Source organism: Camelina sativa, chromosome 13 (genome assembly GCF_030686135.1).
Source record: "Camelina sativa cultivar CO46 ecotype springtype chromosome 13, ASM3068613v1".
NCBI classification, from domain to species: domain Eukaryota; kingdom Viridiplantae; phylum Streptophyta; class Magnoliopsida; order Brassicales; family Brassicaceae; genus Camelina; species Camelina sativa.
In genome coordinates, this window is record NC_141892.1 from 14,733,160 (window position 1) to 14,757,329 (window position 24,170).

A 24,170-nucleotide genomic window follows, 5' to 3' on the forward strand; every position below is an offset into this window, starting at 1 on the left:
TTTTAAATAATTTAAATAAGTATGTTGTTATTCCTACAAATAAGACAACATATATTATAGTTTAACCATGGAGTTAAGCAATAGAAATGGAACTTGTGATTGCAAGACAAAATGCTTATATGTTACACATTGATCGTTTAAAAATGAATAGGAACATCTAATTCTCAAATAAAGTTGATTGTTTTGTTAAAACCAACATATGTGAATTTAAATTTAACTATGCAAATTTAAAAAATAAATATGAATAGATTAGAAAGGCAAGAAATATAAAAGAAATATTTTTTTATATAAATAAAATAAAAATTGAAAACAATGTTAAATATATATAATACTTTCTACATTAAAATATAGAATCAAACTCTTACAAGTTACAACACATATGAGATATAACAACATTTGATATTGGTAGGAAAGGAAGAGAGAATGTTTACTATAAGATGGTAATCCAAATTAGATAATGGAGATGAATCTTTAAAAAATAGAACAATGTAATATATATATATATAATACTTTCTAAATTAAAATATAGAATCAAACTCTTACAACACATATGAGATATAACAACATTTGATATTGGTGGGAGAGGAAGAGAGAATGATTACTTATAAGATAATAATCCAAATTAGATAAAGGAGATAAATCTTTTAAAATAAGAACAATGTAAAATATATATCATGTAGTCTCTAAAATTAAAATTTAGCATTAACAATTTACAATGATATTTCATTTTTTTTTTACAACCCATACAACAAAAATAAGAAATCAAAAATAACAAAAAAAAAATGAAAAATGATTTGAGGTATTGTAGAAGAGAATGAGAGAATGTGAAAATGAGATAGTAAAAGAATGTCAATATGAGAGAATGATAGAATGAGAGAATGCTTATTTATATGATAAGAAATGATGGAAGTTACATTTAGAACTATGAAGTTACAATAGTAATTTATTGTGTTTGAATAGAATTGAGTGGTAGAATATGATTAATGCATAATTTATTTTATTTTCAGTTATAATTTTATGTTAATGTGTGAGTTAAATGTATTGTGTTTATTGGATCTTAAATATTGTTTAAAGCAATTAGAAAGCAAATAAAAAATAAAAAAAAATTAGAAAACATTAAATGAAAATCAACCAATAAGGAGAGACCAAAACCTTACTTTTATATATATGATATATTGCTTTAAACTTTGAAATGAGAAATATATTATAAACAATAATTTTACATGAGAAATATATTAATTTAGCTAACCAAAATATGAATATAAGTTTAGCCAACCAAATTAAATAAAAAATATTAAAATTTAACCAAAAATAATTTCTCTTGAAAGATAATAAGTTAGTAGGAGGAATGAATTAATGTACAATTATTGGATAGGAGTTACATTTGAGTTAAATGAAGTTACATGTCTTTAATTATAAATAAATATTTTAATTTTTTATAACCTAAAATAAAAGGAATACCAAGTGGCTGAATCAAAATTCACATGATTTGGTTGTTTGTTGATATAAACTCAACACTTACACATACTATTTCAAAATAAAAAATATTACTTTTTAAGTGACAAACTAAATTAGTTTTCTTATAAAATTATATGAATTTTTCAATCTCAATAATGTTTAAAATCCCAAGGATAACTAATATTTTTTTGGTTTTCACTCATCAATTTAATTTATAGTGCTAGATTTCATACTAATGGTTTCATCTTTAGAGAATTTAGTGAAATGATATTTTAAAAATTATATTATATTTTTATATTTAAGTTCCAGTTGAATATGTTTTGTTTATTGGATCATTTTTTATTTTGATTAAAGACACAAAAAACCAATTGTTTAATTATGTTATTTTTGTTTTCAAAAACCTCAAATCATTAAAAATATATATATATATATATATATATATATATTATATTGATCTCTGCAGATTTAACAATTGGATCACAAAACAAAATAGTCTTTATAAATGGATAAATGGATAATTATATTGATCTTTAAATATTATATTTATCTTTATAAATTATTTAAAATGATACATGAATATGTGAGATAACCAGAGACATAAGATAATTACATATGGATCATTTCAACTTTATGATCTTATTGTGTGGTGAATATTGTAAGGAAGTATGAAAATAATGACTTATAAGATGTTCATATAAAATAGAAAATGGAGATAAACATTTTAAAAGATTAAAATAAATATATAAGATATACATATCATACAAACTCTAAAACTAAGCTTTTACAGTGATATTTGATTTGATTTTTTATAACCCATACAACAACAATAACAAAAAAAAATACAAAACAAAACAAAACAAAACAAAAAAGAGATTTGAGAGTAGTGGAAGAAGATGAGAGAATGAAAGAGTGATAGACTAAGAGAATAAGATAATGAGTATTTATAGGAAGAGAAATGATGAAAAATTACATTTAGAAAAATGAGAGTTACAATTCTAATTTATTGTTTTGTTTTAATACAATTGATTAATACAACTTAGTGGGGAAATAAAGTTAATGCATAATTTATAGGGAGAAGCTATAAATATTTCAGTTTTATATTATGTGAGTTAAATGTGAAATTTAATTGTTTTAAATTTGTGTTTTAATATAATTTTTTTTTTGTTAAAATTGCATTGCCAAGTGGACCAATAAGGAGAGATTGAAACTCTACTTTTATATATATGATTTTTTTATTTTGTTTGTCGTCACTTCTTCTCATATCACTTATAAACTTCCTCTTCTCTCACATCACTTATAAACTTCACAGACCACCTCGATCTCATCGAATCAAACCTACTCCTGTCTCTCTTTATCGCTCAGGTTTTTTTTTTTTTTTCTCTCGCTCTCTATTGTTCTCCATCTGTTCTTAATGAAAAATGCAGATGTAGTTTGGGTTGTTTCGAGGATGTTTTTATATATCTGTTGAATGAGTATTGTCTGATGTTAGGCTGCGAAAAATCGGAACTTGTGCGATTTCGTGGTTTGGTTTGGTTCTTTTATGTGGTCCCTAGATTGATCTCATTCTTGATTCTGTTTAACTCTATCCTCGTATGTGAAAAATTTGAACTTTGTTTTGTGTGTTCTAATCAAATCATTAGAAAAATGCAGATGGGTTTTGGGATCTTTTTTCATTCTTTAGATTGAGATTTCATTTATGTTTTTATGTAAATTTCGAGATATAGGGTTCTTTTTCTCCTCTTAGCTAATTGTTATGAGGTTCAGGTAATGAACTTATGTGAACTCTTGCTTTAGGTTTGATCTGATTCTTAAATTTATATATTCTCATACGTGCAAAAATATAGATTTGATTGTCTGTTGAATTGAAACTCATCATCATTGGTATTTCTTACAATGTTTAGACATTTATCGGATTTTAGGTTCTTGACTTGTTGTTTTACACTTTTGCATAGGAAAAATTAGAAAGGTTGTGAGAATGGCGGCAACAGCAGCTTCAAGCTTGCAAATTGCTGCAAGAAGGCCGAGCATTTCTTCGCCTTGCAAAGTTCTTAAAGCAGGGATCTGCATTGTCGGTGCCAATCCTGGAAACGCTTCATGGGATAAACTTAGCATCACTGGCCATTTATCGAACCTTGGATGTTTGAAAAACCACAGTGTTGTTCCAACTACTAAAAGACCCTTTTGTTTTTCCACAAAGGCGATGTCCGAGTCCAGTGAAAATAACGTTCCTGCAGGGCTTCCAATTGATTTGAGAGGTTGGCATATCTTTTTTTTTTTTTTTGTAGTCATCTTAATCATCCTGTTTTTAGCATTACTATGTTACTTAGATGCTATTACAAATTGGGATATTTGAACTAAGCAAGTTTAAATAATACAGGGAAAAGGGCTTTCATTGCTGGTATAGCTGATGATAATGGATATGGTTGGGCCATAGCAAAATCACTTGCTGCTGCTGGAGCTGAAATATTGGTTGGGACATGGGTTCCTGTAAGTGATTTCCATAATCCTTTTGTAGTCTATTGCTTTTGTTTTTCAGCTGCTTTTAGTTTAGCTCCCTTACTAATTATACTATCCTTTGAGCGGACTACTAGGCACTTAATATTTTTGAGACAAGCCTGAGACGTGGAAAGTTCGACCAGTCAAGAGTGTAAGGACTTACAAATTGTTGTAAAGACATGCATATTTGATATAATGGGACATTAATTTTTCATCCATCTATATTCAGGTTGCCAGACGGATCTCTGATGGAGATTAAGAAGGTTTATGCTTTGGATGCTGTGTTTGACAATCCTGAAGATGTGCCTGAAGATGTAAGGGGATTAAGTGCATAGCTTTCTCATCATATGGAGCCGTTAATATCAGTATTACTTCTTAAGTTCCCTACCTACTGTATGATTCATTTTCAGGTGAAAACAAATAAGCGATATGCAGGATCATCAAACTGGACCGTACAGGTACAGATTAGAGATACACAGTTGCTCCTTGATTTTACATTCCAAACATGCCAGCAATGTTTTTTACTTAGTCCATTAAAAAGTATGATCACATCTAAAGCAAGTTAAGTGTATGTTACTCATTAGTGGCTGCGACTTTTTACCTCATCTGGTTTTTGTTGCTTAAATCAGGAAGCTGCTGAATGTGTGAAAAAAGATTTTGGAAGCATCGACATTCTTGTCCATTCACTTGCAAATGGGCCAGAGGTAGAGAACTTACACGTTCTATTGATTAATTGAATACAGTAAGTGCATTGTGTACAACTTGTATCCTAATGACTGCACCTGAGGTTTAGGTTAGCAAACCTCTTCTGGAGACATCGAGGAAAGGCTATCTCGCTGCTATCTCTGCTTCAAGTTACTCCTTTGTTTCCTTGCTCAGGCATTTTCTGCCAATCATGAACCCAGGCACGTAGCATACTTTGTATGGCTCTCATTTTTAATACTTTATGTCTTCTAATTTGTTTCCCTATGATGATTCAGGAGGTGCTTCAATATCTCTTACTTACATTGCCTCTGAAAGGATCATTCCTGGGTAAGAGTTATAGTTGGCTTTACTGCTTCTGCATATAATATTCAAGAAAACATACTAATTAATGCGCACATTCAACACAACAATGGCCACAGGCCACTGAGTTTCATTTCTCACAGGCTCACAAGTATCTGTTCACTTTTGTGCAGGTATGGTGGAGGAATGAGTTCTGCCAAAGCCGCACTAGAGAGTGATACACGAGTAAGTTTGCAATTCTGTTTAGAATAGTATTCATAAACTAAATAATAGATGTGTCTTAGTCCAAACTGCGTGTTCAACATAGGTGCTTGCATATGAAGCTGGAAGGAAACAAAACGTTAGGGTCAACACCATCTCTGCCGGTAGTTCATCTTCCACTCTTGCAAGCTTAGTCGTACAAAATATTCAGGCGCTGTGATAATAACAGATTACTACTGTTTGTGTTTCAGGTCCTTTGGGAAGCCGAGCAGCAAAAGCGATCGGGTTCATAGACACCATGATTGAGTATTCCTACAATAATGGGCCTATCCAGAAAACACTGACCGCAGGTTCTTTTCCTTAAAACCGACATACTCTTGGGCATTTTAAAACTTATCTTTTTCTTATTTTCTTCGGTTTATAAATGGCTATGATGCAGATGAAGTCGGGAATGCAGCAGCCTTCTTGGCATCGCCATTGGCCTCGGCAATAACAGGTGCAACCATCTATGTGGACAATGGCTTGAATGCAATGGGCGTTGCACTGGACAGCCCGGTTTTTAAAGACCTCAACAGCAAAAATTAGTGTCCTGATCGACGACTGAACTTGACAAATTCCATTCCGTGAGCTTGCTTGGTTTTCTTTATGAGTAGTATGTACTGGCATAATAAAAATTGATTTGTGGCATTCAATTTCCTTAAAAACGGATAGTTATATTAGATTCTTTTTATTAGATCCTCTGCTACCTATTAAATCATACTCTCCATCTTATGGTTGTAGAAGTATTGTTTCCCCTAGATCTTAGATCTTTGGTAAATAGAGGGCTAATTACAAGGGTCGGCTCCAGAAAGACTATTTCCATATCACAGATCCTTGGGTTCCAGCATAAATCCCCAGACTAACACTAAGTAAGGGTTCCTTTAAGGATTATTTACTTCAAGTTAATGATCTGATTGATCGTGAGAAAAACATCTGGTGCATGGATTGGCTTGCTGGATATTTTGATCTGGTCGATGTTGATTTGATTAGAGCTCTATCTCTGCGTATTAATCAACAAGCAGATTAGCTAGGGTATATGGTTAAGTTGGCTTCTAAGAATGGTTAAGTCGACTTCTAAGAGGATTAGCTAGGGCATTTTACATGGGTTGGCTTCTAAACACGGTGTTTTCGGTTTTGGCATGTTTTGGACAAAATTGGTTCAAGTATTGTCTAAACACTCCTAATCCATCTATAACTTTTATAATTAGTCAAATATTTTGGATTGTAACACATTTTGACTCTAGAAACATGTTGATTCTAGCATTATAAACATCAAACAAGATAGGAAACACAAATATAAAGCCCTAGACATCAAAAATCAATCATCTATCTCCCTAATCTACTTAGCCTAAAGTTCTAAAAGATCTACTCACTCATCATCATGATCACACAAAGGAAATTGTTTGATCTTTGTGAAATCATGATAAGAGATTATAGCTTAAAAGATTTGAAAGAAAAATTACTATTAAAAACTTAGAAGTACTCAATCATTCAACAAACCAAGAGTAGATGAGCTTAAGAACCCTAAGTGGCTGCTAAACAAGAGATAAACAAAAGATAAGTCTCCCCTTAATAGGGTTAGAGTATTTATAGGAAAATAAAAGAGAACCCGGGTCAACCCAAAACAAACTGGGTCAAACCCGGATCAAAACTAAAACAAGTGTGGTGTTGGCTCCAGCGGCCATGGCTGGGCCGCTTAGTGTGGCCGCTTGGCTCCATCAGCCATGGCTTGGCCGCTTGGTGTGGCCGCTTACTCTCCCTGATCTCCATCCTATTGTACTCCATCGACCATCGTTTGCTTGGGATATACCGCTTGCTTCACTCGGCCATGGTTTGGCCGCTGGACTTGGCCGTGTATATTCCCTGATCTTGACGTCTAGAAGCTCCATCGGTCATGGCTTGGCCGATGGTCTTGACTGCTTGCTTCGCTCGGCCATGGTTTGGCCATTGGTCTTGGCCGCGTGTGGCTCCTGTCTTCACTCTGGCTGTATATACGTCCACTCAAACAGGTATAACTCTTTACACGCACATCCGATTGGCCTGAAATCACCTCCATTGCAAAGCTTACGCAATTTCCAATAACGTAGATGAAGAACTCTGGAGCTAAATCCCAAGGAAAAGTCTTCATACGAGTCGATCTTTGAGGGACTGCAGACTGGTTCCGAATCATCAATCATCTTGTGTGCATCCAAATGTGTGTCTTCCATTATATTGCTAATTATTGACTTATTTGGCTCCAAAGCACACTTTCCTTGTACATCTCTACTCCAACATCTAAAATAACAAACTTGATGCAAAATGCAACCTAAACAATCTAAATGCTCATGAATAGGCACAAAACAATGAAAAATTAAACTCTAAAATTACATAAAACACAAGATATCAAATCCCCCAAACTTATCTCTTGCTATTCCTCAAGCAAGAACCAAACAAAAAGTGAGAGAGAGAGGTTTGAAAAAGGGATTCAGAGCCAAAAAGCACTAACAAAGGATTCAAACCACAATCCTTAGATGCAATTCAATGGTGCTAAGATCAATCAAAGTCCTTACAAATATTTTTCTATGCTTATCACAATGCACCACTCTAGTTCACCTTCTATCTATTGGTAAAGACTTGCAATCCTATTGAACATCTCTTTCACATTCATTAAAGTGTTTGGTGTGATCTTGCAAATGGAAAATAAATCAAGCTCAATTGGTTTAAGGGAAAGGCTTTTTATAAAGTGGTGGTTGGCAAAGATGTTTTTGGGTGGTTTACTCTCAAACAAAAAAGGAATACTAGACAGTTGTGAAACCTATCTAAGACTGAGAAAAATTTGGGCATACAAAGCTTAGCTCTTGATATTCTACCCACCTAGAAGCTTTTCTACCCTTTTCCTCATCCTTCTTTTCCTTCTTTCAAACCCAAAAACTCAACTTGACTCAACTTAAACCCCTTTTCTTCTTTACTTATGGTCTTAATCTTTTGAATATCTCTAAGGCTTCACTTTAAACCTAAGCTCTTTTTTTTTTACTTCTTTGAAACTTCTTTTGATGAACTCCCATTCTTACAACACTATGCTTTAGCATTCTTTTTTTATAAAACTTTTCTAGGAGACATCAGCTAGACTTTTCTTTCTCTTTTTCTTCTTAAGAGACTTAGAGCTTTTAACCAAACTTAATCGTAGAGATAAATCTTTTCTTTTCTTTTGACCAAGTAATTCTTTCCTTTTTCCCCCTTAATCTCTCTTGATTCCAAACCTTTACCCAAATCAAAATTCTAACTACCTATCTCTTTCAAAACCAGTCATACTACCTAGTTCTAAAGATTCTAAACCTAGATAAAACAAGAGCCAGTTCTTTGTCCTTCTCAATACTCTCAAGATTTCACAACCTATAGCATTATCAACAAAGAGGCCTCACTCAACAAATCAATACAAGGCTTGAAAGAAAAGGTTGGGGTTCAAAGGTATGGCAAGAGATTGGGTTAAATAAAATAGAGTGGCAAATAGAGATTGTTAACCCAAATGAAAGTTCCGTGACCTAGCATTCATAGTCCATAAGTAAGATAATTCAAAGATCAAATTAAAGTCCAAATAATATAGAGATGCTGCAATGATCATGCAAGCTTTACACTAGAAGAAAATGCTTTCAAGTGACACAATGCTTTAAGCTTAGACTCTTCATTTTTTCCCAAAGATTAAGCAAGCACCAATAAACTATAAATGAAAGTTGTGGGTTCAATCCTAAGTCTCTAATTCTAACAAGGTAGCTTCATTATATCCCAAATGCAAATGCAAATGCATACTATATGCTTCTAGACTCAATCCTAAACACATAAATGAATATGCAAAACTACATGCATTTGTTTTTGGTTTTTGAAAATTTTCATTTTTTTTTTATTTTTCTCAAAACATAGCTATTAACAATGCATCACACAAAAAATGAAAATCAAAACAAAACACAATGTTAGATGGTTAGTCTCTCCCCCAAACTTAATTCACACTGTCTCGGTGTGAGAAAAGTCCAAGAGAAAGACTAACAAAAATAAAGAAAACAAGACTCAAATGATATATACAATGGAAAGATAGGACCATACCTTGGCCCTAGTTGTGAACCTTAGGGAATGGAGTGAGAGGAGGAGCTTTAGTGCTCCCTTGAGATGCTGTTGAATTGGTGGAAAAGAGAGTGGAGGTTGATAGTGATGACTCTTGAGATAAGGTCATGAAGCTTATCTTTGTCATATGAGAACTTGGGATCTAGCTTGTCTTTAACACTTGAAAAGGGTGAAGAAGGACTGTTGTGCTCACTTTGTACTCTATTGCTTCATCAACAAGCCCCAAGGGATGCAAACATAAAGTCATAGGAGATGAAACAATGGTGGGAGGGTGGACTTGTTTCTTCTTCCTCTTCTTCTTGTCAACAACTTTTGTTGCTTGACCCAAATCCCCTTCTCTTGAATCTCTTTTGAGGTCATCAAATAAAGAGTCCAAACACCTACCATCCTTAATGTCCTCATCAAGCTTTGTAGTCTCTTTAATCCCCACTTTATCAACTTGGAGCTCTTTATGTTGATCATTCAAGTCTCTATGATCTTCCTTAGTTGCCACTTCTTCACTAGTGATTGTTCTACAAAACATTGTAGATGAAGGTTTGATAGGATATGATGTGTTGGGATTCACTTGAAGAAGAGTTACTTTCTTATTTGTGAAATCAATGATTGCCCCCACAGTGTTGATAAAGGGAGTTCCTAGTATGAGAGGGAGCTTGTTGGTTTCTTTCATCTTAACTACCATGAAGTCTGTTGGAACTGTGCAATCACCAAACTTGAGTGGATAGTTCTCAATCAAACCAAGTGGAGATTTTGAGGAAGCATCTCCAAACATGATGGAAGAAGAGGGCTCCTTCATGTCTTTGATCCCAAGACTCTTTACCATCTCAAGTGACATCACATTAACACTTGTTCCTGAATCACATAAGGCATCATCAAGTTGTAAAACACCAAGTGAGCAAGGTATAGTAAATCTGCCTGGATCTTCAAGCTTGGAAAGTGTTTTTGGTTCAAGCTGTTGCTCCCTTGGTGAATCAAAGATTCCCATGATTTCGTCCACCTTCTCCTTTTTTGCTAGAATAGCTTTGATGAACACTATATGGAGAGGAACTTGAGACAAGCTATCCACATAAGGCAAAGGTGCTCCAACTCTACTCATATTAGCTTTAAAACCTGAGAGCACTTTCTTGTTAGCCTTTATAAGAACCCTTTGTGGAAATGGAAGTGGAGGAATATAAAGAGGAAGAGCAACACTTGGTGCATCATTCGTTTTAACCTCCTTGGTGACTATCTCATTACCCTTTGATCCTTTCTCAGTTTTCTCAACTTTAGCAACCACCAAACTCTCAACAGTAGAACTATATAGAAGAGCTGAGATCTCTTCAATAGACCTTTCATTCTCATCAGCATGGTGATCCAATTTTGATTTTTTGAAACTCATACTAGTAACCCTGTTCACTTCATCCTTGAAGATGGCATTGCAAAACTCCTTTGGGTTTGGTTCCGGTTTTCCTGGTAGAGAACCCATTTGTCTTGTTGAAGAGGAAGAAGCTTGTCCCTGGACCTGTGTTTGTAACCTCTCAATCTTGGCATTTAACTCACCAGATACATTCTCAACTTTGTTGTGCATGTTCTTCATTTGTGTGGCAAGTTCAATGGCACTTCTCCCTTGGCCTTCTAGGATTTGTTTAAGTAGATCAGGTGTGTCATCTAGTTGACCTTGAGGGTGTGGTGCATTCATTTGTTGATGAGGTTGGGAATATGTTTGAGGCTTGGCTTGGTAGTTCCCTTGAGGTTTAGGCTGATAGTTGGGTTGAGAAGGAAAACCAGCAGGTTTTTGTGGTGGATAAGTCTGATCTTGTGGGTTCTCCACATTGCTGCTGCGGTAAGAGAGGTTTGGGTGGTTGTGGTAATTAGGATAGAACTTGTTATATCCCTGGCCACCAACATAATTGACTTCTTCTTGTCTCTCAACACAAGCTTCCATACCTTCTTGATAACCTTGATAAAGTTCACACTCATTGACAAACTGATCTGGCTTTTGATTTGCAAGAATCATCTTATCCATTTTATCATTCAATGCTTTGGTCTCCTTGCGGTGCTGCTCATTCATATCAGTATAGTCCCTTGGAGTTCTATCATAAGCCTCTCCATAGTTCCCATCACTTCGAGCAAGATTCTCAACCAACAACATTTATTGTTCTGCATTTTGGCTCAAGAAGTTTCCATTGCTTGCTGTATCAAGAAGCATTCTATACTTAGGCAAGACTCCTCTATAGAGTGTACTCAACTGTGACTCTTTGGAGAAACCATGATGTGGACATTGAGAGATGTACCCCTTGAATCTTTCCCATGCTTCACAAAAACTCTCATTTCTCTTTTGAGCAAAGCTTGATATCTCATTCCTTAGTCTTGCTGTTCTTGTAGTAGAGAAGAATTTGGAGAGGAAAGCCTTCTTACATTGATCCCAGGAGGTAATGGTGTTGTGAGGCAGATTTTTTTCCCAAATGTGAGCCTTGTCACCAAGAGAGAATGGGAAGAGGTGTAGCTTGAAGGCATCTTCAGATATACCATTGACCTTTACAGACCCACAAAACCTATCAAATTGATCCAAGTGATCAAGGGGGTCTTCCATTGCCAAACCATGAAATTTTGATCCTTGCAACATGTTGATAGGACTGGCTTTGATCTCAAAGTGATTGTTCTCAACTGGTGGAGCTCTAATACCAGTGCAATGTCCATTGACATTTGGTGCATCATAAGCTTTAATGAGAGGAGATTGTCTTGGTACATGGTGTGGAACTCTATCATCATTGGACTGGTCATTTCCATTATGACCAGCAGGAGGAGGAGGGTTGTTGTCCATAGCTTGTCTTGCTAACCGGCGATTCTTTCGCTCAAAACGGTAGATGTCGTCAACCCGCTCAATCAAGTGTGCGTGGCCTTGACTTCTCAGGTTCATACACTTTGCAAAAGAGAATTCAAAACACCAAAGCAGACCAAGTAAGTAACAATGTAGAGTAAATGAATAGGCTCAAGCAAAGTTGAAATCCTAATGGTAAAATTGAATGCAAATGGGCAACAACGCCAAATTGATGTAGTACTTTTACTTCAATTAAATTATCAATCCACAATCTCCATTAATCAACTTACTAAGATTACACAAAGATGCTTAATCTATTCTTAAACAGGAATTGGTTCTTCGTAACAATCTTAACTAACTAACTGATTCAAAGATAGAAAACAAGCCAAATCAAAACAATGCAAACTCAAAGAAACAGAACACAACCAACAACAAACTTTAAATCAAGATTAAACAAGTGAACCCTGGGCAAGGTAATTGATGTGGGAGATAAAATTCTAGATGTCTAAGCAACAATCAAGAACAATCCTGTGGCTAAGAACCCTAATGCAAATTAATCCATTTCCATGATAGAGATTCCTATGCTAATCAAGTGATAATCAACTTTTTCCAAAGGCAATCACAAGGCAAGCATGCATTAAGAACAAGTCTCAATACCACTAAGCACCCTAATCATCAATTTCCATTGGCTAGGAATGCAAAGCTCTTGAATAGTTTGGTTCAGGAATTTCATCAAACACCTTCTGAGCATGAAATTCCTAAAGTCTAGAATTAACATGATCAAGGCTGATCTAGCATTATAAACATCAAACAAGATAGGAAACACAAAAATAAATCCCTAGACATCAAAGATCAATCATCTATCTCCCTAATCTACCTAGCCCAAAGTTCTAAAAGATCTACTCACTCATCATCATGATCACACAAAGGAAATGGTTTGACCTTTGTGAAATCATGATAAGAGATTATAGCTTAAGAGATTTGAAAGAAAAATTGCTATTAAAAACTTAGAAGTACTCAATCATTCAACAAACCAAGAGTAGATGAGCTTAAGAACCCTAAGTGGCTGCTAAACAAAAGATAAACAAAAGATAAGTCTTCCCTTAATAGGGTTAGAGTATTTATAGGCAAATAAAAGAGAACTCGGGTCAACCCAAAACAAACTGGGTCAAACCCGGATCAAAACTAAAACAAGTGTGGTGTTGGCTCCAGCGGCCATGGCTTGGCCGCTTGGTGTGGCCGCTTAGCTCCATCGGCCATAGCTTGGCCGCTTGGTGTGGCCGCTTACTCTCCCTAATCTCCATCCTACTGAACTCCATCGGCCATTGTTTGGCCGCTTGGGATAGACCACTTGCTTCACTCGGCCATGGTTTGACCGCTGGACTTGGCCATTTATAGTCACTGATCTTGACGTTTAGGAGCTCCATCGGTCATGGCTTGGCCAATGGTCATGACCGCTTGCTTCGCTCGGCCATGGTTTGGCTGTTGGTCTTGGCCGCGTGTGGCTCCTGTCTTCACTCTGGCTGTATATACGTCCACTCAAACAGGTATAATTCTTTACACGAACATCCGATTGGCCTGAAATCACCTCCGTTGCAAAGCTTACGCAATTTCCAATAACTTAGATGCAGAACTCTCGAGCTAAATCCCAAGGAAAATTCTTCATACGAGTCGATCTTTGAGGAACTGCAGACTGGTTCTGAATCATCAATCATCTTGTGTGCATCCAAATGTGTGTCTTCCATTATATTGCTAACTATTGAATTATTTGGCTCCAAAGCACACTTTCCTTGTACATCTCTACTCCGACATCTGAGATAACAAACTTGATGCAAAATGCAACCTAAACAACCTAAATGCTCATGAATATGCACAAAACACTAACAAAGCTGTTTACTATTTCCAAGCAAAGTTTTGTCTGTTTTAGCATGTTTTGGGACAAAATGGGTATAAGTATTGTTTAAACACTCCTAATTCATCTATAACTCTTATAATTAGTCACATACATTGGATTGTGACATATTTTGAGGAAAATCGGTAATTTCATATCCCAGCTAAGGGGGTATGTTCGATTCCTACACCGTGTTTAACATTGTGCAAATCCATACATCAAGTTCAATAAAATACAAATTCACTTCCCCAACTCATGAAATCTAGGGTTTTTGGGTTCAATCCTTAAATCGGGAAAGAAGGAGAAAGAAAAGAGAAGTAAGAAAAGATGAAGAAAAGAAGAAGCGACGTAGTTTTAACCAAAATAAGTTACTTCTTTTGTTTCTCAAAACGACGTCAGTTCATATGTAGTGTCCACATAAGCAGAATTTGAATTTTAATGAATTTAATGTATGGATTTGCACAATGTTAAACATGGTGTAGGAATCGAACATATCCCCTTAGCTGGGATATGAAATTACCAATTTTCCGGTCAAAATATGTAACAATCCATTGCATTTGACTAATTATAAGAGTTCAGGTTGAATTTGAAGAGTTTTAGACAACAATTATACCGATTTTGTCCCGAAACAGGCTAAAACCGAGAAAACATTGATTTCAAGTTCTAAACAGCTTTGTTACTGTTTATACGGTCAAAATTTGTAAAAATCCAATGCATTGGACTAATTGTAAGAGTTTGGGATGAATTTGGAGTGTTTAGACAACACTTAAACTTGTTTTATCCCAAAACAAGCTTAAACCTAGAAAATATGCTAAAACCGAGAAAACAATGACTTGAAGCAGTAAACAGCTTTGTTACTGTTTATAGGGTCAAAATATGTAACAATCCATTGCATTTGACTAATTACAAGAGTTCGGGTTGAAATTGAAGTGTTTTAGACAACACTTACACCCATTTTGTCCCAAAACAGGGAAAAACCGAGAAAACATTGATTTGAACCAGTAAACAGATTTGTTACTGTTTATAGGGTCAGAATGTGGGACAATCCAATGCATTTGACTAATTATAGGATTTTGGGATAAATCTGGAGTGTTTAGACAACACTTAAACCTATTTTATCCCAAAACAGGCTTAAACCGAAAAAACATGCTAAAACCGAGAAAAGATTGAATCAAAGCAATAAACAGCTTTGTTACTCTTTATAGTGTCAAAATATGTAACAATCCAATGCATTTGACTAATTATAAGAGTTCGGGTTGAATTTGGAGTGATTAGACAACACTTATACCGATATTGTCCCGAAACAGGCTAAATCCAAGAAAACATTGATTCTAATCAGTAAACAGATTTGTTACTGTTTCTAGAGTCAAAATGTGTGACAATCCAATGAATTTGACTAATTGTAAGAGTTTGGGATGAATTTGGAGTGTTTAGACAACACTTAAACCTGTTTTATCCCAAAACATGCTTAAACTGAGAAAACATGCTAAAACTGAGAAAGTGTTGATTCAAAGCAGTAAACAGCTTTGTTACTGTCTATAGGGTCAGAATGTGTAACAATCCAATGCATTTGAATAATTATAAGAGTTCGGGTTGAATTTAGAGTTTTTAGACAACACTTACCCATTTTTTCTTGAAACAGTCTAAAACCGAGAAAAGCAGTAAACAGCTTTGTTACTGTTTATAGGGTCAAAATGTCTGACAATCCAATGCATTTAACAAATTGTAAGAATTTGGGATAAATTTGGAGTGTTTAGACAACACTTGAACCTGTTTTATCCCAAAACATGCTTAAACCGAGAAAACATGCTAAAACCGAGAAAACATTGATTCGAAGCAGTAATAAGGTTTGTTACTATTTCTAGTGTCAAAATATGTAACAATCCAATGCACGGGACTAATTATAAGAGTTCGGGTTGAATTTGAAGTGTTTTAGACAACACTTATACCCATTTTCTCCCAAAACAGGTTAAAACCAAGAAAACATTGATTCTAATCAGTAAACAGCTTTGTTACTGTTTCTAGGGTCAAATGTGTGACAATCCAATGCATTTGACTAATTATAAGAGTTCGGGTTGAATTTGGAGTGTTTAGACAACACTTAAACCTGTTTTATCCCAAAACAGGCTTAAACCGAGAAAACATGCTAAAACCGAGAAAACATGCTAAAACCGAGAAAATATTGAGTCGAAGCAGTAAACAGCTTTGTTACTGTTTATAGGGTCATAATATATAACAATCCAATGCATTTGACTAATTATAAGAGTTCGGGTTGAATTTGAAGTGTTTTAGACAACACTTATACCCATTTTGTCCCAAAACAGGTTAAAACCAAGAAAACATTGATTCTAATCACAAAACAGCTTTGTTACTGTTTCTAGGGTCAGAATGTGTGACAATCCAATGTGTTTGACTAATTGTAAGATTTTGGGATGAATTTAGAGTGTTTAGACAACACTTAAACCTATTTTACCCCAAAACATGCTTAAACCGAGAAAAAGGCTAAAACGGAGAAAACATTGATTCAAAGCAATAATCAGATTTGTTACTATTTCTAGGGTCAAAATATGTAACAATCCAATGCATTGGACTAATTATAAGAGTTTGGGATGAATTTTGAGTGTTTAGACAACACTTACACCCATTTTGTCCCAAAACAGGCAAAAACCGAGAAAACATTGATTCGAACCAGTAAAGAGATTTGTTACTGTTTTTAGGGTCAGAATGTGGGACAATCCAATGCATTTGACTAATTAAAATATTTTGGGATAAATTTGGAGTGTTTAGACAACACTTAAACCTGTTTTATCCCAAAACAGACTTAAACAAAAAAAACATGCTAAAACCGAGAAAACATTGACTCAAAGCAGTTATCAGCTTTGTTACTATTTCTAGTGTCAAAATATGTAACAATCCAATGCACGGGACTAATTATAAGAGTTCTGGTTGAATTTGAAGTGTTTTAGACAACACTTACACCCATTTTCTCCCAAAACAGGTTAAAACCAAGAAAACATTGATTCTAATCAGTAAACAGCTTTGTTACTGTTTCTAGGGTCAAATGTGTGACAATCCAATGCATTTGACTAATTATAAGAGTTCGGGTTGAATTTGGAGTGTTTAGACAACACTTAAACCTGTTTTATCCCAAAACAGGCTTAAACCGAGAAAACATTCTTAAACCGAGAAAACATTGACTCGAAGCAGTAAACAGCTTTGTTACTGTTTATAGGGTCAAAATATGTAACAATCCAATGCATTTGACTAATTATAAGAGTTCAGGTTGAATTTGAAGTGTTTTAGACAACAATTATACCCTTTTTGTCCCAAAACAGGTTAAAACCAAGAAAACATTGATTCTAATCAGTAAACAGCTTTTATACTGTTTCTAAGGTCAAATTTGTGACAATCCAATGCATTTGACTAATTATAAGAGTTCGGGTTGAATTTGGAGTGTTTAGACAACACTTATACCCATTTTTCCCGAAACAGGCTAAAACCGAGAAAAGCAGTAAACAACTTTGTTGCTGTTTCTAGGGTTAGAATGTTTGAAAATCCAATGTATTTGACTAATTGTAGAAGTTTGGGATGAATTTGGAGTGTTTAGACAACACTTAAACCTATTTTACCCAAAAACATGCTTAAACCGAGAAAACAGGCTAAAACGGAGAAAACATTGACTCGAAGCAGTAAACAGCTTTGTTACTCTTTATAGGGTCAAAATATGTAACAACCCAATGCATTTGACTAATTATGAGAGTTCGGGTTGAATTTGAAGTGTTTTAGACAACAGTTATACCCATTTTGTCCACAAACATGGTAAAACCGAGCAACCATTGATTCCAAGCAGTAAACAACTTTGTTACTGTTTCTAGTGTAAAAATGTGTGACAATCCAATGCATTTGACTAATTGTAAGAGTTTGGGATGAATTTGGAGTGTTTAGACAACACTTAAACCTGTTTTATCCCAAAATAGGCTTAAACCGAGAAAACACGCTAAAATAGAGAAAACGTTGATTCGAAGCAGTTATCAGCTTTGTTACTATTTCTAGGGTCAAAATATGTAACAATCCAATGCATGAGACTAATTATAAGAGTTCGGGTTGAATTTGGAGTGTTTAGACAACACTTATACCCATTTTGTCCCAAAACAGGTTAAAACCAAGAAAACATTGATTCTAATCAGTAAACAGCTTTGTTACTGTTTCTAGGGTCAAATGTGTGACAATACAATGCATTAGACTAATTATAAGAGTTCGGGTTGAATTTGGAGTGTTTAGACAACACTTAAACCTGTTTTATCCCAAAACATGCTTAAACCGAGAAAACATGCTAAAACCGAGAAAACATTGACTCGAAGCAGTAAACAGCTTTGTTACTGTTTATAGGGTCAAAATATGTAACAATCCAATGCATTTGACTAATTATAAGAGTTCAGGTTGAATTTGAATTGTTTTAGACAACAATTATACCCCTTTTGTCCCAAAACAGGTTAAAACCAAGAAAACATTGATTCTAATCAGTAAACAGCTTTGTTACTGTTTCTAGGGTCAAATGTGTGACAATCCAATGCATTTGACTAATTATAAGAGTTTGGGTTGAATTTGGAGTGTTTAGACAACACTTATACCCATTTTTCCCGAAACAGGCTAAAACCGAGAAAAGCAGTAAACAACTTTGTTACTGTTTCTAGGGTCAGAATGTTTGAAAATCCAATGTATTTGACTAATTGTAGAAGTTTGGGATGAATTTGGAGTGTTTAGACAACACTTAAACCTATTTTACCCAAAAACATGCTTAAACCGAGAAAACAGGCTAAAACGGAGAAAACAATGACTCGAAGCAGTAAACAGCTTTGTTACTCTTTATAGGGTCAAAATATGTAACAACCCAATGCATTTGACTAATTATGAGAGTTCGGGTTGAATTTGAAGTGTTTTAGACAACACTTATACCCATTTTGTCCACAAACATGGTAAAACCGAGCAACCATTGATTCCAAGCAGTAAACAACTTTGTTACTGTTTCTAGTGTAAAAATGTGTGACAATCCAATGCATTTGACTAATTGTAAGAGTTTGGGATGAATTTGGAGTGTTTAGACAACACTTAAACCTGTTTTATCCCAAAATAGGCTTAAACCGAGAAAACACGCTAAAATAGAGAAAACGTTGACTCGAAGCAGTTATCAGCTTTGTTACTATTTCTAGGGTCAAAATAAGTAACAATCCAATGCATGAGACTAATTATAAGAGTTCGGGTTGAATTTGGAGTGTTTAGACAACACTTATACCCATTTTGTCCCAAAACAGGTTAAAACCAAGAAAACATTGATTCTAATCAGTAAACAGCTTTGTTACTGTTTCTAGGGTCAAATGTGTGACAATACAATGCATTAGACTAATTATAAGAGTTCGGGTTGAATTTGGAGTGTTTAGACAACACTTAAACCTGTTTTATCCCAAAACATGCTTAAACCGAGAAAACATGCTAAAACCGAGAAAACATTGACTCGAAGCAGTAAACAGCTTTGTTACTGTTTATAGGGTCAAAATATGTAACAATCCAATGCATTTGACTAATTATAAGAGTTCAGGTTGAATTTGAAGGGTTTTAGACAACAATTATACCCCTTTTGTCCCAAAACAGGTTAAAACCAAGAAAACATTGATTCTAATCAGTAAACAGCTTTGTTACTGTTTCTAGGGTCAAATGTGTGACAATCCAATGCATTTGACTAATTATAAGAGTTTGGGTTGAATTTGGAGTGTTTAGACAACACTTATACCCATTTTTCCCGAAACAAGCTAAAACCGAGAAAAGCAGTAAACAACTTTGTTACTGTTTCTAGGGTCAGAATGTTTGAAAATCCAATGTATTTGACTAATTGTAGAAGTTTGGGATGAATTTGGAGTGTTTAGACAACACTTAAACCTATTTTACCCAAAAACATGCTTAAACCGAGAAAACAGGCTAAAACGGAGAAAACAATGACTCGAAGCAGTAAACAGCTTTACTCTTTATAGGGTCAAAATATGTAACAACCCAATGCATTTGACTAATTATGAGAGTTCGGGTTGAATTTGAAGTGTTTTAGACAACAATTATACCCATTTTGTCTACAAACATGGTAAAACCGAGCAACCATTGATTCCAAGCAGTAAACAACTTTGTTACTGTTTCTAGTGTAAAAATGTGTGACAATCCAATGCATTTGACTAATTGTAAGAGTTTGGGATGAATTTGGAGTGTTTAGACAACACTTAAACCAGTTTTGTCCCAAAATAGGCTTCAACCGAGAAAACACGCTAAAATAGAGAAAACGTTGATTCAAAGCAGTTATCAGCTTTGTTACTATTTCTAGGGTCATAATATGTAACAATCCAATGCATGGGACTAATTATAAGAGTTCGGGTTAAATTTGAATCGTTTTAGACAACACTTATACCCATTTTTCCCGAAACAGGCTAAAACCGAGAAAAGCAGTAAACAACTTTGCTACTGTTTCTAGGGTCAGAATGTTTGAAAATCTAATGTATTTGACTAATTGTAGAAGTTTGGGATGAATTTGAAGTGTTTAGACAACACTTAAACCTATTTTACCCAAAAACATGCTTAAACCGAGAAAACAGGCTAAAACGGAGAAAACATTGACTCGAAGCAGTAAACAGCTTTGTTACTCTTTATAGGGTCAAAATATGTAACAACCCAATGCATTTGACTAATTAAGAGAGTTCGGGTTGAATTTGAAGTGTTTTAGACAACACTTATACCCATTTTGTCCACAAACATGGTAAAACCGAGCAACCATTGATTCCAAGCAGTAAACAACTTTGTTACTGTTTCTAGTGTAAAAATGTGTGACAATCCAATGCATTTGACTAATTGTAAGAGTTTGGGATGAATTTGGAGTGTTTAGACAACACTTAAACCTGTTTTATCCCAAAATAGGCTTAAACCGAGAAAACACGCTAAAATAGAGAAAACATTGATTCGAAGCAGTTATCAGCTTTGTTACTATCTCTAGGGTCAAAATATGTAACAATCCAATGCATGAGACTAATTATAAGAGTTCGGGTTGAATTTGGAGTGTTTAGACAACACTTATACCCATTTTGTCCCAAAACAGGTTAAAACCAAGAAAACATTGATTCTAATCAGTAAACAGCTTTGTTACTGTTTCTAGGGTCAAATGTGTGACAATACAATGCATTAGACTAATTATAAGAGTTCGGGTTGAATTTGGAGTGTTTAGACAACACTTAAACCTGTTTTATCCCAAAACATGCTTAAACCGAGAAAACATGCTAAAACCGAGAAAACATTGACTCGAAGCAGTAAACAGCTTTGTTACTGTTTATAGGGTCAAAATATGTAACAATCCAATGCATTTGACTAATTATAAGAGTTCAGGTTGAATTTGAAGTGTTTTAGACAACAATTATACCCCTTTTGTCCCAAAACAGGTTAAAACCAAGAAAACATTGATTCTAATCAGTAAACAGCTTTGTTACTGTTTCTAGGGTCAAATGTGTGACAATCCAATGCATTTGACTAATTATAAGAGTTTGGGTTGAATTTGGAGTGTTTAGACAACACTTATACCCATTTTTCCCGAAACAGGCTAAAACCGAGAAAAGCAGTAAACAACTTTGTTACTGTTTCTAGGGTCAGAATGTTTGAAAATCCAATGTATTTGACTAATTGTAGAAGTTTGGGATGAATTTGGAGTGTTTAGACAACACTTAAACCTATTTTACCCAAAAACATGCTTAAACCGAGAAAACAGGCTAAAACGGAGAAAACAATGACTCGAAGCAGTAAACAGCTTTGTTACTCTTTATAGGGTCAAAATATATAACAACCCAATGCATTTGACTAATTATGAGAGTTCGGGTTGAATTTGAAGTGTTTTAGACAACAATTATACCCATTTTGTCCACAAACATGGTAAAACCGAGCAACCATTGATTCCAAGCAGTAAACAACTTTGTTACTGTTTCTAGTGTAAAAATGTGTGACAATCCAATGCATTTGACTAATTGTAAGAGTTTGGGATGAATTTGGAGTGTTTAGACAACACTTAAACCTGTTTTGTCCCAAAATAGGCTTCAACTGAGAAAACACGCTAAAATAGAGAAAACATTGATTCAAAGCAGTTATCAGCTTTGTTACTATTTCTAGGGTCATAATATGTAACAATCCAATGCATGGGACTAATTATAAGAGTTCGGGTTAAATTTGAAGTGTTTTAGACAACACTTATACCCATTTTTCCCGAAACAGGCTAAAACCGAGAAAAGCTGTAAACAACTTTGTTACTGTTTCTAGGGTCAGAATGTTTGAAAATCCAATGTATTTGACTAATTGTAGAAGTTTGGGATGAATTTGGAGTGTTTAGATAACACTTAAACCTATTTTACCCAAAAACATGCTTAAACCGAGAAAACAGGCTAAAACGGAGAAAACATTGACTCGAAGCAGTAAACAGCTTTGTTACTCTTTATAGGGTCAAAATATGTAACAACCCAATGCATTTGACTAATTATGAGAGTTCGGGTTGAATTTGAAGTGTTTTAGACAACAATTATACCCATTTTGTCCACAAACATGGTAAAACCGAGCAACCATTGATTCCAAGCAGTAAACAACTTTGTTACTGTTTCTAGTGTAAAAATGTATGACAATCCAATGCATTTGACTAATTGTAAGAGTTTGGGATGAATTTGGAGTGTTTAGACAACACTTAAACCTGTTTTGTCCCAAAATAGGCTTCAACCGAGAAAACACGCTAAAATAGAGAAAACGTTGATTCAAAGCAGTTATCAGCTTTGTTACTATTTCTAGGGTCATAATATGTAACAATCCAATGCATGGGACTAATTATAAGAGTTCGGGTTGAATTTGGAGTGTTTAGACAACACTTACACCCATTTTGTCCCAAAACAGGCTAGAACCGAGAAAACATTGATTCGAAACAGTAAACAGCTTTGTTACTGTTTCTAGGGTCATAATGTGTGGCAATACAATGCATTAGACTAATTGCAAGATTTTGGGATTAATTTGGAGTGTTTAGACAACACTTAAACCTGTTTTATCCCAAAACAGGCTTAAACCGAGAAAACATGCTAAAACCGAGAAAACATTGATTCGAAGCAGTAATCAGGTTTGTTACTATTTCTAGTGTCAAAATATGTAACAATCCAATGCACGGGACTAAATTTTAAGAGTTTGGGATGAATTTGGAGTGTTTAGACAACACTTACACCCATTTTGTCTCAAAACAGGCTAAAATCGAGAAAACATTGATACGAAGCAGTAAACAGATTTGTTACTTTTTCTAGGGTCAGAATGTGTGACAATCGAATGCGTTTGACTAATTGTAAGATTTTGGGATGAATTTGGAATGTTTAGATAACACTTAAACCTGTTTTATCCCTAAACAGGCTTAAACCGAGAAAACATGCTAAAACCGAGAAAACATTGACTCGAAGCAGTAAACAGATTTGTTACTGTTTATAGGGTGAAAATATGTAACAATCCAATGCATTTGACTAATTATAAGAGTTCGGGTTAAATTTGAAGTGTTTTAGACAACACTTATACCCATTTTGTCCCAAAACAGGTTAAAACCAAGAAAACATTGATTCTAATCAGTAAACAGCTTTGTTACTGTTTCTAGGGTCAAATGTGTGACAATCCAATGCATTTGACTAATTATAAGAGTTCGGGTTGAATTTGGAGTGTTTAGACAACACTTAAACCTGTTTTATCCCAAAACATGCTTAAACCGAGAAAACATTCTAAAACCGAGAAAACATTGACTGGAAGCAGTAAACAGCTTTGTTACTGTTTATAGGGTCAAAATATGTAACAATCCAATGCATTTGACTAATTATAAGAGTTCAGGTTGAATTTGAAGTGTTTTAGACAACAATAATACCCCTTTTGTCCCAAAACAGGTTAAAACCAAGAAAACATTGATTCTAATCAGTAAACAGCTTTGTTACTGTTTCTAGGGTCAAATGTGTGACAATCCAATGCATTTGACTAATTATAAGAGTTCGGGTTGAATTTGGAGTGTTTAGACAACACTTATACCCATTTTTCCCGAAACAGGCTAAAACCGAGAAAAGCAGTAAACAACTTTGTTACTGTTTCTAGGGTCAGAATGTTTGAAAATCCAAT

General features: G+C 34.6%; 1 protein-coding gene, 1 non-coding gene and 1 pseudogene across 3 annotated transcripts; 2 read left to right on the forward strand and 1 right to left on the reverse strand.

The window, feature by feature from the left end:
* The first annotated feature begins 2,693 nt into the window (after positions 1–2,693).
* LOC104773724 (enoyl-[acyl-carrier-protein] reductase [NADH], chloroplastic) lies at positions 2,694–5,893 on the forward strand. 2 transcript variants are annotated; one of them, XM_087480475.1, is made up of 13 exons: positions 2,694–2,820; positions 3,421–3,713; positions 3,836–3,945; positions 4,050–4,105; positions 4,184–4,268; positions 4,365–4,412; positions 4,584–4,658; positions 4,748–4,859; positions 4,935–4,986; positions 5,133–5,184; positions 5,267–5,324; positions 5,412–5,510; positions 5,600–5,893. In XM_087480475.1, the coding sequence occupies exons 2-13, from the start codon at positions 3,434–3,436 to the stop codon at positions 5,743–5,745; spliced, it is 1,173 nt and encodes a 390-aa protein (XP_087336601.1). In that variant the 5' UTR covers positions 2,694–2,820; positions 3,421–3,433; the 3' UTR covers positions 5,746–5,893. The 2 variants fall into 2 exon arrangements, with proteins under 2 accessions (XP_087336601.1, XP_087336600.1); XM_087480474.1 differs by having other exon boundaries at positions 2,699–2,820; positions 3,411–3,713.
* A 3,352-nt stretch (positions 5,894–9,245) lies between these two features.
* Positions 9,246–12,264, reverse strand: LOC147929589 (uncharacterized; annotated as a pseudogene).
* On the forward strand, positions 11,535–11,641 carry LOC147929590 (small nucleolar RNA R71). Its single transcript, XR_015578979.1, has one exon. It is a non-coding gene; the product is annotated as a small nucleolar RNA R71 (small nucleolar RNA).
* Positions 12,265–24,170: the final 11,906 nt, after the last annotated feature.